The 14037-nt window shown below is 40.8% G+C and overlaps 1 protein-coding gene across 6 annotated transcripts in view; it reads left to right on the forward strand.

Annotated features, from left to right (window-relative positions):
- The window catches only part of IWS1 (interacts with SUPT6H, CTD assembly factor 1), a 48483-nt gene extending 35509 nt beyond the window's left edge, over window positions 1-12974 (forward strand). For 4 of the 6 annotated variants that reach the window (XM_082841697.1, XM_082841699.1, XM_082841698.1 and 1 more), the window contains exons 10-14: window positions 262-379; window positions 3321-3432; window positions 4006-4062; window positions 7059-7170; window positions 12025-12974. In XM_082841697.1, coding sequence (XP_082697823.1) covers window positions 262-379; window positions 3321-3432; window positions 4006-4062; window positions 7059-7170; window positions 12025-12156 — 531 coding nt within the window. In that variant the 3' untranslated portion in view covers window positions 12157-12974. Of the gene's footprint in view, window positions 1-261; window positions 380-3320; window positions 3433-4005; window positions 4063-7058; window positions 7171-7636; window positions 8070-12024 lie in introns of those variants that run through there. The other 2 variants (XM_082841700.1, XM_082841702.1) reach the window with 2 other exon arrangements.
- The last annotated feature ends 1063 nt before the right edge of the window (window positions 12975-14037 follow it).

The following is a 14037-nucleotide window of genomic DNA, read 5'->3' on the forward strand; positions in this document are numbered from 1 at the left end:
TGCTAACCTCTAAGGATGCTTAGTTCACACTTTCTCACACTGTTAAGTTTTACTTCAACTCAGTGGTAGTACTGAACTCTCAACTGCTGATGTAAACACAAAGTGTCTTTGTGTTCAGTGTCCATAGATCCTTGAAAATATAACTTTTTTGTTATTTGTTCTGTTGTGAATGAACCAGGTCTTGCAGGCCCTCTAGAGTAGATTGGCAGGACTCCCAGCTACAGAATGATTAATATGTATGTCTGTGTTTATGTTCCCCAGCTACCTAGTGTGAGCCAGGAGACCCTGAAGCATAGTGGGATTGGACGAGCAGTGATGTATCTTTATAAACACCCCAAGGAATCAAGGTCCAACAAGGACATGGCAGGGAAATTAATCAGTATGTACATTTTACTTTTTGTTTGGTGTGTTTATGTATATACAGAGACATGTATATATAAAAGCTAACTATATTTTTACCAATTTTCATTTAAAATGAGTCAATGAAATGGAGTAGGAAAATTTTTTGATACCTTCTTACAGGTACTAAGCTTTTTTCCCTTAGACTTAAAATGCTTCTCAGTATATTTAAGTATGCTATCCAGTATATAACAAGTAAAATGATGCATTTTCTAATCATGGATCAGGAGCATGTAGAGAGGGAGGGATTAGAATGTCGGCCCTGGAGTCGGTCATACCTGGGTTCAAATCCTAGATTTACCACCTACCTTACTGCTTATCCTTGGGCTAGTGATTTAAGCTCTAAGCCTTGGTTTCCTCCTCTGTGAAACAGAGAATTATGTGTTTAGTTTGGGTTGTCTTAAAGAATAAGTGAGAAGGTGTATGTAAAGCATGGTGCCTAGAATACAGTAAGTCTTCAAGAAATGTTAGCCACTGCTGCTATTGTTGTTATTTTTATAATGGTCTCCAAAGCCTTTGTGTGTTATTACTTAATGATAACAGCGAAATCCAGAGGAATCTAACTGAAGTTCGTTTACTTAGTTGCCATATTGTTTATGAACACCACATGCGTCTTCATCATCCTCCTTAACTCTTCCTGTGCTTTGTGTTGGAAAGAAATTTTTAAACTTCAACACTAATTTGAAATAGTAACTACTTTTGTATCTGAATACAGTAGTTATTTTTCTGTTGAATGTTTAAGACTATCAAAAGCCTTTCGAGAAATTTAATTTTTTTTATAAACTAGAGAAGTATTATACCTTCGATCTTATTAATAATCTGTAGTTTATTGCCTATTAAACAATAAGCATTTGATGCTTTGATGCAGTGGTTCTCGACGTTCTTTTTGCCCTAGGCAAGAGAGAAGCAAACTGTTCCCACTGGTACCTGTCATGTACTACAGGTGATTCTGAATCCAGGGTTGGGGACAGCGGGTCAGTTTTTAAAGAGATATAGACTCCCCTGAGACTCCTTGCTTCCTTCTTAGTTTGACAACACCTGTGTTCTGTCTGTAAAGGTCCTTTCTTGTTTTGATACAATGCAGTGATAAGAACAAAGACATCAGCTGGCACCTTTGGACTTTTACTGGCTAAACAGTGCGCATGTAGTACTTTTTTGTGTGATCACCTTAGCAGCTTTCTTAGACTTAATGAAGTACAGACCCTACATCTGCACTATCAAAATGTAATTTTTAAAGATTTAGACCATTTTGACAAGTAATAAGGGAATTGTTTTTGGTTAGAGTAAGAAAGTAGAGGAATTTCAAGATTTTCTGTTTTCAGTATTTGTAAATGATGTGACCAACAAGGGGTTAATATCCAAAATATACAAACAGCTCATGCAATTCAATATCAAAAAAAAAAAACCATTAAAAAAATGGGCAGAGGACCTAAATAGACATTTCTCCAAAGAAGATATTCAGATGGCCAACAGGCACATGAAAAGATGCTCAACATTGCTAATTATGAGAGAAATGAAAATCAAAACCACAGTGAGGTATCACCTCACACCAGTCAGAATGGCCATCATCAATAAGTCTGCAACTAATAAATGCTGGAGAGGGTGTGGAGAAAAGGGAACCCTTCTAATCATTGGTGGGAATGTAAATTGGTGCAGCCACTATGGAAAACAATATGGAAGTTCCTTAAAAAACTAAAAGTGGAACTTTCATACTATCCAGCAATTCCACTCCTGGATATATATCCAGAAAAAAAATGAAAACTCTAATTCAAAAAGGTACATGTATCCCAATGTTCATAGCAGCATTATTTATGATAGCCAAGACATGGAAGCAATCCAAATGCCCATCAACAGACAGTTGGCTTAATAAGATGTGGTACATATATACAATGGAATACTTCTGAGCCATAAAAAAGAATGAAATATTGCCATTTGCAGCAACATGGATGGACCTAGAGAATATTGTGCTTAGTGAAATATATATTCCACATATAAGTGATATCATATAGTACTTGTCAGACAAATACAAGTACTATATGATATCACTTATATGTGGAATCTAGAAAATAATACAAATGAATCTGTATACAAAACAGAAACAGACATACAGACATAGAAAACAAACTTACGGTTATCAAAGGGGAGAGAGAAGCGGGGAGGAACAAATTAGGAGTATGGGATTAGCAGATACAAAATATTATACGTGAAATAGATAAGCAATAAAGATACACTGTATAGCACAGGGGATAATAACCTATAATGGAAAAAGCATCTGCCAAAAAAAGAATCACGGGCTTCCCTGGTGGCGCAGTGGTTGAGAGTCCGCCTGCCGATGCAGGGGACACGGGTTCGTGCCCCAGTCCGGGAAGATCCCACATGCCGCGGAGCGGCTAGGCCCGTGAGCCATGGCCGCTGAGCCTGCGCGTCCAGAGCCTGTGCTCCGCAACGGGAGAGGCCACAACAGTGAGAGGCCTGCGTACCGCAAAAAAAAAAAAAAAAAAATCACTATGCTGTACACCTGAAACTAAATATTGTAAATCAACCATACTTCAATTTAAAAAAAAAAAAAAAGATTTTCTGTTTTCAAGAGACTAAATTTAGAAATTAAACTGTCTTTATGAAATAACACAGCTAGTTGATGACCTTCAAAGTGAGTTAGATGTTACTTTCTTTAAGCCTCTGTGGTGATTACAGGTTTAAGTGATCTTTTTATATTGAATTTTCTGAATCAGCTGGAGCTAGTTGTGATGCTGGTGTCATGCTGTGTTTATTCTACAAATGGTCCTGAAATAATGTTATCTTTAAGGAAAGAATGTTCTTAATGCCTAGAATATGACTTTACACTAGGGTATGATTATTTCAAAGAATGGTAGTAGAAATGCTACTTTATGGGCTAAATAATTAATTTTTCTCTGTTGTAGATGAATGGTCTCGGCCTATATTTGGTCTTACCTCAAACTACAAAGGAATGACAAGAGAAGAAAGGGAGCAGAGAGACCTAGAACAGATGCCTCAACGGCGAAGAATGAACAGGTAGGAGGGAACAGGTATGAGTAAGTGGAGTAAACGTTATTGTTGCGATAACTCAGGGCGGGGGTTGGTAATTAAGATCATTAAGAAACCTACAAGATGGTAGGATTTTGTCTTTCCTCTGCTTGATATGTCTTGTAGTTCATGATACTTTTTAGTTTAAATGTGGTAGTGTACAGTGAAGCTCCACACCCGCTCCCCTCCCAGGCTTTTCTCGTTGGATCTGGCCTCTGCCACCGTTCTGGAGGTTGCTTAGGTTGTTTCAGCCTCTTGCAGAAAAAACTTTCTCAGTCCCATTTCCAGATCCTTAAGAGAAAAAAACATTTTCGATTTGTATCAATAAACTGGATGTAGTTGCACCCAAGATGGCAGGGTCATTACAGGTGAGTGAAACCTGGTGTGCAAATGATCATTAAAATAAGTAGTACTTTTATAATACAATATTAGGAATTATTTTCCCTGATCCAGTGTAAAGGACCTAATGGTGGTCTAAGTTTGAGATTTCATTTTGCTCTTTTTTCCTTAGTTATAAGGTCTTGACATTTCCTAATAACTCATCAATTACTGTTTTCCCAGCACTGGTGGTCAGACACCCCGAAGAGATTTGGAAAAGGTGCTGACAGGCGAGGAAAAGTAAGAGTTTTGTATTGATTTTCAATGTAGACTGTATTGGGAATGTTCTGCTTGCTGCTTTGTTTTAAGAAAAATAGCAAATGAAATGATGCTCTGTTCACATTGGCAGGGGATGATTCCTAGTGTAGTATTTATTGAATATTCACATTCTGTGGGTACCCTGGAGGTTACAAGAATATTGAGAAATAGTTCATTCGGTAAAGATTTTGTTGCTGCTTGCTATGTGCTGGACTCTCTGGTAAACTCTGAAAATACAGAGTCAAACTAAAAGTAGTCCATTCTCTCAGAAAGTCTTTAGAGGGATTGTAGGCAAAGGGGAGAGCTTAAGCAAAGATGTGGGGTAAGCACGCAAGGCCTGTTTTAGGGATGGCAGGTAGTCGGGCAGTAGTATGGTGCCTGAGGTGGTGGAAGATAAGGTTGGAAATGCAGTTGTTGACCAAATTCTGAAGTGCTTTAAGTCAAGATGAGGAATTCTCACTTCTCTTTGTGGTTTCCTAGAAAGTTTTTGAGCATGGACGTGAAGTCGTCAGATTGATTTGGAATGCTTCTGCTGGTAGCACGATGTAGGATGGGTTGCAGGGCAGAGGAACTGAAGGCAGTGATACAGCTAAACTGAGACTGTAACGGAGAAGCAGAAGGATGAGGAGCCCTCGCAGGTGTGCAACTGCCAGGAGTCTGGCTGGGTGGGCGAGAAGTTGGCTAGAGTTGAAGATACCACCCAGAATTTTAAACTTAAGCAACTGAGATGATGGTATTACCCTTCACTAGAGTGGAGAGGAGGAGTAGGCGTGAAAACATAGATGATGTCTGTTTTGAGCATATTAAATGTAAGGTGACTGAGATAGTCCTATAATTATCCTGTGCTTAGAACCGGAATTTGGGCTAGAGACATAGATTTGATAGTTACCTCCGTAGAAAAGATTGTTGACTCAAGAGAGTACAGAGTGGGCTTCCCTGGTGGCGCAGTGGTTGAGAGTCCGCCTGCCGATGCAGGGGACGCGGGTTCGTGCCCCGGTCCGGGAAGATCCCACATGCCGCGGAGCGGCTGGGCCTGTGAGCCATGGCTGCTGAGCCTGCGCGTCTGGAGCCTGTGCTCCGCGACGGGAGAGGCCACAGCAGTGAGAGGCCCGCGTACCGCAAAAAAAAAAAGAGAGAGTATAGAGTAAGAAATAAACTGAACCCTTTGAAAAGGGGTGTAGCCAGTGAAGGCCAGTGAGCAGATGTGGTCCTACACGTTGGAGGAGAACCCAGAGGAGAATGAGGCCACGCTGGAGGGGGCCGTGGGGGTAGGCTTCACGGGGGTTTGTGCAGTGAGGGCTGGCAATCAGGCAGCACCCAGATCGCAAAAGGAGAACGAGAAATGAGCTAGAGGGAGCAAGTGTCGTTTGCTCGTGGACAGGTGTGCTGACAGTGGCTTCAGGGGAAAAATAAGAGTTGTGGGAGATTTTCTAGTCAGTTAATGTATATGAAAGTTACAGAAGCTTGATACTAAGAATGGAGTAAACCATACAAGGGAAGAGAAACAATTGCAGAATTTTTTAGCCTTCTCTTCCTCTTCTTCCCCCACCCCCGCAAATACCCACCCTCCGTTTACCACTGAGGTGGTTAGTTACCTGAAGGTTGAATGATTCGAATTCCCAGACATCAAATAGGCTTTACTTTTGAAGGATGATAGTCTTAGGTTAGTCTAGCACGATAGTTCTCAAATTTGTACATAAAAGTTACTGTATGTGATGCCATCCAGTGCTGGCAAGGATGCAGAGAAACTAGATCACTCATCCATTGCTGCGGGGTGAAATGGTACAACTGCCCTGGAAAATAGTTCGGCAGTTTCTTGTAAGGTTGGACATGCAACCACCGTACAACCCAGCACTTGCACAAGATTCTTAGGCATTTATCCCCGAGAAATGAAAACTTATGTTTGTGCAAAAACCTGTCCATTCGTAGTACAGCTTTATTCATAATAGTCCACAACTGGAAACAACCCAGATGTCCTTCAGCAAGTGAATGGTTCAACAGACCATGGTATATTCATACCATAGAGTACTGCTCAGCAATTAAATGGAACAAAATATTGATAGATGTGACAACTTGGTTGGATCCTCAAGGGCATTATGTTGAGTGGATAAAGCCAATTTCTAAACGTTACATGGTGTATTATTCCATTTATATGACATTCTTCAAATGCCAGCATTACAGAAATTAGTAGATTCATGGTCACCAGGGGCTAGGGACTGGGCAAATGGAGTAGGGAGGTGGACATGTTTACTAAAGGGCAATAGGAGGGATCCTGTGGTGGATACACGAACTTACACACATGATAAAATTGCATAGAACTAAGTACACAGACACACAGATAAATGAGTGCACGTAAAATTGGGGAAATGTAAATAAAAATTGATGGATTATAGCAACATCAATATCCTGGTTGTAATATTGTACTATAGTTTTTGCATGTTGTTACCTTTGGGAGAGACACTGGATCTCTCTGCATTAATTCTTGCAACTGCATGTGAATCTATAATCATCTCGAACTTTTTTAAAAACAAGAAACAGACCAAAAAATTACTGTATGAGTTGCATATGCAAAACCATGTAAACTGCTTTATGGGCATACTCAGTCTGGGGGGTCATTTTGACTCCCTGGTTTTTCACCTCACAAGTGAACACATGAGTGACTCTATTAGACCAGAGAAATTGAGATTCAGAGTCCTGATGGAGGAACCAGCCTTAGAAAGGAGAGATGCGATTATATCTGAAGCTGAGGAGAGGTGAAAAGGAGTCCTGAAAATGCAGAGGAAATTGGCTTTGAGGGGGAAGTTGAGCCATTGGTACAGCAGTGTGAGTGATGATGAGGCCATCTAAGACAGACAGCAGGATGCTGGAGCGGGTGACTTCGGGAGGGCAGAGGAGGTTTGACACAGATGTGCAGCTGAATGGGATGGACCCGGCTGTGGTCGACTACATAAGCAGCATGCTCTTCTTCCCGTTCTCAGGGCTCTTAGACCTGGAGATCCTGGATTCTGTGCCCGGGCAAGGGTCCCCATGCCCTCGAACAAGGACTATGTTGTCAGGCCCAAGTGGAATGTGGAAATGGAGTCGTCCAGGGTAAGCAAGCAGGGGGACAGCAAGGTGGATCTGAAATGCAGATTACTGTTCGTCTTTTACTTCGTGTTCAATAACCCTTAACAGCTCTTAAGGTTTATCTGATTTGACGAGAGCTATTTTCTGGTCACTTATCTAGCCAGATCACTTATTGCTGATGAGGTTTACTTCAGACTTAAAGAAACATTATCAAGTTGGGAAGTTTCCTCTTATTAATCCCTTTATTTCAACTGAATCTTGAAGCCTAGAGTGTTTTGGTACAGTCGTTTTTTTTTTTAAGAACCCTGAGAAACAAAACTCACCTGCTTCTGCAACCTACCCCTCCCTTTCTATTCAGCTGTTTTAAGTAATTCTGTTGTGAAGTGTTTATTAGGGTAGACACTTCTGCCATCACTGTAAATACTATTCGGTGATCCTTATTGCTTCTCAGTAATCTTTTTTTATTCTCCGTTCAAACTACTCTTTCTAGCCTGGTATTCTTAAAAAGGGCCTAAGCCGATTGGAAAAGCATAAGAGGCGATTTGCAGAACAGAAACGACTCAGCAAAGTGCACCGTGCTGTCAAGTTCAGCATTGAAGGCAACAGGATGCCCCTGTAGGCCTGGCCCTACCAGAGCGTGTCCGGGAGGTATCCCCAAGGAAGCATGCTCTGTGCATGGGCTTGAGTTGTCAGCAGCTAGAGTGAAAACAGTGTGTGTGTGCTTTCTTAACCAGAAAAGGCCAGGACCACTTTTAGTTCATGAAGTAATGACCCTAACAGGCACTTAGTGACATTCTAGTCCTCTTGAATACTGAGAAATTGATACGGGATTCCCTTCCTAGAGACTAATAGATAATTACCTCACGACTAGGCATTTTGGTCTTTCTGACTGGTACCCTTTTTATTAAAAAGGTTTTTGTTAGGGCCTGGAATCCGAGCGGTCTCCCTTACAGGCATGTAATTGGTTAGTAACGTCTTGGTGAAAGGGAGGTGGCTTCTTTTCCTGTTGTCAGTGGCTCAATAACTGCATTTGAGGGCTCACTGCATAAAGCCTGACACTGAATATTTAGGAGATAAATTTAATTAATACATATTCAGCTCATGGTCGGAAATGAAGACGACTTTGAAACATTCATAAAGCCAGACTCACTGACCTGCTGTGCTCGGAGGTTAACGGTGGCGCCTCTGCGGCAGTGCCCTCCTGAGCATCTGTCTGAGTGTGTTGCCTTCCTTTTGTGACTCCTCCGCGACCCCTGCTTTGGCAGCTGTTTCCACAGACACACTCACCTGCCTGCCGTTTCACTTTGTTGTTAAGCTACTATCAAAACAAAGCACACAGTCTTACTTAATGAGAATAAATAAAGGGTAGAAAAGCACTGGTTCAGTGCTAAGAATTTCTTCACCTCTACTTCCTTCCCTTTTTTCTTCCCACCCCCCCCTTTTTTAGGCCACACCTCAGGGCTTGCGGGATCTCAGTTCCCTGACCAGGGATTGAACCCCGGGCCACGGCAGTGAAAAACATGAAATCCTAACCACTAGGCCACTAGGGAAGTCCCCTTCCTCCCTTTTTTCTTCTTTCCATTTCCATGTCCCTTGATATCCCTCCTTCCCCCCCACCACCCCTGTTTCTCTTTACCTTTACTTTTCTCACTGTCTCTTCCACCCTTTTATTCCTCTCTTTCGTAATACATTTTCTACCCCAGCACACTATTTTGAGAATCAAGAACTATAATAGGGCAGTGAAAAACGTAATAAAAAATCCTAGTGGCCAGTCTTCTTTGGAAGGGCGTGTGCCTCTCTGCTGGTGTTGCTGCTTCTGATCCCACCCTCCCTGTAGGTGATGGGGAGGTGGGCAGAGGTGGCCCAGCCTGTTGCTAGAGCAAGAGGTGGCCAGCGTGATGAGAGGGGAATTCAAGCAGAGTTCTTCTCCTTCATCCCCAACACTCCCCAGATCAAAACGGGCGGGTATTTATCTTGGCCTGTGTCTGGCTTACAGAGCTCTGTCAAAAAAAGAAAAATAATAGTAAGGCATGTTTTGGGGGCTGGTAGTCCCATGTTACATTTCAGTAAATTGTCCTTAAACCACCTGACACTGTTTTCCTGTTCAAGAAGTTTCCTTACATATGCACTCAAGGCTTTCACATTGCACAGACACTAATGAGTGTTACTAGAAAACATGTTTCCCAAGAAGAAAATTGGAGTGAGTAAATGGCTTTCAAATGAAACTCTTTTTGTTATAATGTAATTTTTATTTTTGAAATTACGAGAGTAAATATACTAGAGAATAAACCCCACTCCCCAAGTCCTGCTCTTCCTCTGTGTAAGTCACCACTGTTAACAATTTTGATGTGTTACATGTATTTTCAGTAATGCTTTAAACTTAGTTTTTTCTGCTTACAATTGTAGAAAATTTTGAGATTATAAAGAGAAAAATCACCACTCAAAAGCAATTTGATAAAATTTTTGCCTTGTTTTCTATTGATACTTTAATATAATTAAAATTATATTGTATAGAATTTTGATCACTTCTCATTAAACCACCTTATAGAGTTATCATTTGTAATGGCTGCATAATAGTCTATCATGTGAATATATAATTTGTTTATTCATTCCTCTATGGTTTCTGATTTTTCGCTTCTAAATAATGCAGTAACCTGTGCTACATTGTATGTTTATATGCTAATTTTTTCCATGGAATGCTTTTAAAATAACATTAAAATGGCACAAGCAGTGCATGTTTTTATATAAACTTTTAAATACGAAAAGCACAAATAAAATTAATGTCACTTGTAATCCCCCCGCACCTTAATATTAACATTTTGGGTTATTTCTTTCCAGTCCTTTATATATGTGTACATAAACATTATTACTGGTTTGGAGAGGGTTTTGTTGGAGGTGGTGGTGTTTGTTTTTGTTTTTTAACTTTTAATCAAAATTGTGATCATACTCATTTATACCTTGTTGGGTTTGTGTTTTACTAAACATGGTAATAATTCATTTGAGTTAACATCCTTCAGTGACTTAATATTGTGTTGTAATATGATTGTACCATATTTTTTTAAGCAAACCCATCTTGCTAATCTTTTAGGCTACTTTTGGTTTTTCACTGATAAAGCAGTGCAGCATACAGCTTTACTGTCCTAAGGAAGTGGTGTAGGGTTGACAAATCGAGAGAGAAGTCATTGAATTAGACAGGCTAGGTACTCAGTTCTGTGTGTTTTCAGGCTTGGGGTAACCAGGCATCTGCCAGATACAAGTCATACAAGCTGTAACTAGGAGTAGATCAGCGCAGCCTGGGCATGTCCCAGTTGCGCAGGCTAGAGGGTCAAATTATTAGAGAAGGTCCTGGGAGTGGACAAGGAGAAGTCCAGGCTGAGGGGTAGAGCTGCTGGGAGTTGGGCAGTTGGCAGAGATCTGAGCAGCTAAGGCTTCCGTTGTGGACTGATTGCAGCTACTAAAAATCAGGGCACATTGTCTGAAAGGAAACCAGATATTTGGGACTGTCTAGAAATTTGGGGTATTGCATGCATAGGGTGATAGTCGCATAACTTTCTCATCTGATATGAATTTTTATGCTCCCTTAGAGTACTAGTGCCCAGGATTAAAATTGATATAAAATAATATTTGGAATTGGGATGTATGTAGAAAATCTAGGATGGATGATCAATGCAGCTCTTGTTCAAGAATGACTTAGAGGTCTTTGCTTATAACTGAGGTGGAAGACGAGTCCAGAGGTGAGATAAGGCTTGGGGGAGGTCTCCCCAACTCAAAAGAACTTCACCACACTGGTACCGACCCTAGAGTGTCTCCTAGTCTCCACCTTATTTTAGTATTCTTTGAATTGAGCTTCACAGGTGATTCAGTAGTAAACATCTGGGGAGAAGAATTAGAAAATCCCATCTTTTTTTAACCACTCGGACAGTCGTAAAGATTGGAATTGTTAGATTACTGTAGCCAGCAAGAAGAGTTTGCCCTGATCTGACATAAATGGCAGGCCTTTTCAACATTTCTAAAAGGTGTCAATTTCTTGGAGACCACACCTTTTCAAGACACAGTCTTTTCAAAGTAGAAGAGAAATTACCTAACAAGCAAACCTTTAAACGTAAAGGGCAAGCAGAAAGAGACGCAAGAAGGTTAAGCCCCTTGGTTCAAGAGAATTAATTTACTTTTCTTTTTGTGTCAAACTAATTGATTGCAAAGTAGTAGTAATAGCAATAATAGCTGCTTTTGTTCTGAGCGCCGATTCTGTGCTAGCCTCTGTGCTTGTATTTGTTATTATTATCTTATTCACTTCTCCCAGCAGTCCTGGAAGTAGTTCACACAAGGGGCATCATTTGTACAGGGTTACAGAACCCTGACTAGTTTCTAATCGGAAACTAGAGTTCCAGCAAGCACCTAGCGGTTCTAACCTCATTCATTATGCTTCAGGCTTTTTCTCGATGACTTTCCTTGCCTTAGAAGATCATTATTTTTTATGCCAGCACTGTTTGAAGGTGTATGTGTCAAGCGGTCACCTCCACATTTGGTCTTTGAAAGGGAGAAGCATACAGTCAAAATGTAACCTGATGGAATTAGGGGGATCGTAGTTTCAGTTTTAACCCCCCTTTCTCTCTCCTAGCAAATTTCCGTGGACTAGAGGCAAAATTTGAAAGTAAGGCACAGATAAGAACAAAATTAGTCTCCATTGAGAGAGTTTAATATGCTTTTCTAACACTGCTGTGTATGCTTGCTCTGTTCCTGAGGTCACCAAAGCTTATTCTGGTTATTCCAGAGCTGGGAGCTCTTCTGTCTGCTGACTTTCAGATAAAAGAAGACGAAAGACAAAACTAAGTGTATGTGTTTCAATAATTTGCTCTTTAATTTTTACCCCACTCTTAGTTTCAGGGGACCTCCAAGAAGGGTATCAGTCGACTGGATAAACAGATGAGAAAGTTCACAGACATCAGGAAAAAAAGCAGATCTGCACACGCAGTAAAAATCAGCATCGAGGGCAATAAAATGCCCTTGTGACTGCCTGGGAGGTTCCCTATCTCTGCTCTTAAGAAATGCGCAATGGACTCTTTGGAGAAAGATGATATTTTAAAAACTTTTTTAGTGTACCTGTAAATGATTCAGCTTGTATCAAATATTGTCATAGGACTTGCATTTCTCTCAGTTTTATTTAAAACCATTTGTTGTGCACTTTGTACAGAAGAATACTAGTCCTACTTCTATCAACTTTACACAATAAAATTCCATTCTGGTTTTGGGGGGCTGTCTCTTCATTGTCTTCGAGGATGCATTCTCCATGGGAGTGAAAATTAGTTCTTGGTGAGTGCAGAAAAATTTTAGATATTACAGTGGTTTGTGGCCCTTCAGAGTGTAGACTGCCTAACTGTGGTGTGGTTTGTCTGGTCGTTACCCTTGGTTCCCGACCATGAGCTCCTACAACCCTTGGGATTCCTGGGTGCTAGGGACGTCTTTGTGATGCGAATGAGGTGAGTCATGGTAGACCCCTGGAGAGCTTTAGGTGGGGGCCGGTCACCAGAAAGGGCCTACCACGTAATTAGAGGGTCGGGACTTTGGGCAGGCCTCATGGGCTGGGGGCTGGGGGGTACTGGAGATTGACGTAGTCATGTTGCCCAGTGATGTAATCAGTCGTGTCCAAATAGTGAAGCCCAGGTAAAGACTCTGGACACTGAGGCTCTGATTGGTGAACACACTAATGTGCTGAAATGGTGATGGGCCTTGATTCCACAAAGAAAGGGTGCAGAAGCTCCGTGTTTCCTCCCAGACCTCACCTCACCCTGTGTGTGTCTTCATTTGGCTGGTACTCCTCATTTGAATCCTTTACAATAAAACTAATTTTAAGCACAGTGCTTTCCTGAGTTCTGAGTCATTTTAGCAAATTCTTGAATGTGAGGGGATTGTGGGATCCCCCAAATTAGTCAGAACTAGTAACTAGTCGGTCAGAAGTGGGGATGGACTCCACTTGCAGCCATCATCTCCAGTGCAGGCAGCTCGTGGAGGACTGAGCCCTTACACCTGTGGAGTCCAGCGATGACTTCAGGTGGTCAGTGTCAGAACTGAATTGCAGTATCCTACTGGGGTTGAAACAAAATGCTGACAAAATCATTTCTTAGTATTTCTCGTTAGGGAAGTTTTTAATTATTTGATTTAAATTAAATTTGTTTTCTCCTTGGGGGGGGTCCTACAATCTGAAAAAAAAAAGACTGAGAAATACTGTCTCAGAGGAAACATGGACATAATTAAAAATCACTGTAATTGCTGATAAGCAGCCGGGCCGTTGGGATGGAGAATAATATCGCTTATGGCTGTATTGTTCTGTTTTTGTGATACTTTAAAGCCATGTTATTAGTCTCTGCAGACTTACTTATGAGAAGTCCCTTGTTAGTCAAGATGACCAAATCCAAGAGCAAGTAAGTGATTTTAATTATAGAAATCTCATGATACAAACTGGAGAAGGGTTATCTGGCAATATTGATTTTCAAAAACACGTGAGAATCTTACTGGCGATAAAGCCTCGGAACAACGAAAAAAATCAGGACGTTTGTGCCCTTTACTCATAAAAAAAATGAGGATCTCTTTACCCTTACTTTCAACAAATTTAAAAGCACAAATGTGATAGTTGTAAAAAGCAGGTACATAAAGATATCAGGTAATAGCTAACCACTAGATGGAGATGGAAAAACAACTATTTTCTGCAATGGCATTTTTGCTTTTATTAGTACCCTCAGAAACACTCGTGAGGACAAAGCAAACACAACCATCTGCTGACACAGATGTTGATGACCCTGATCATTAAAAATTCTAAACAAGAAAAGTAAAATAGTACTTTTTAAAAAAGACTTCAAAGTTATTAATACACCATTCTGGCATTTAATGGGGTAA

This window comes from Leucopleurus acutus (assembly GCF_964270905.1).
Source record: "Leucopleurus acutus genome assembly, chromosome: 6".
NCBI classification, from domain to species: Eukaryota; Metazoa; Chordata; class Mammalia; order Artiodactyla; family Delphinidae; genus Leucopleurus; species Leucopleurus acutus.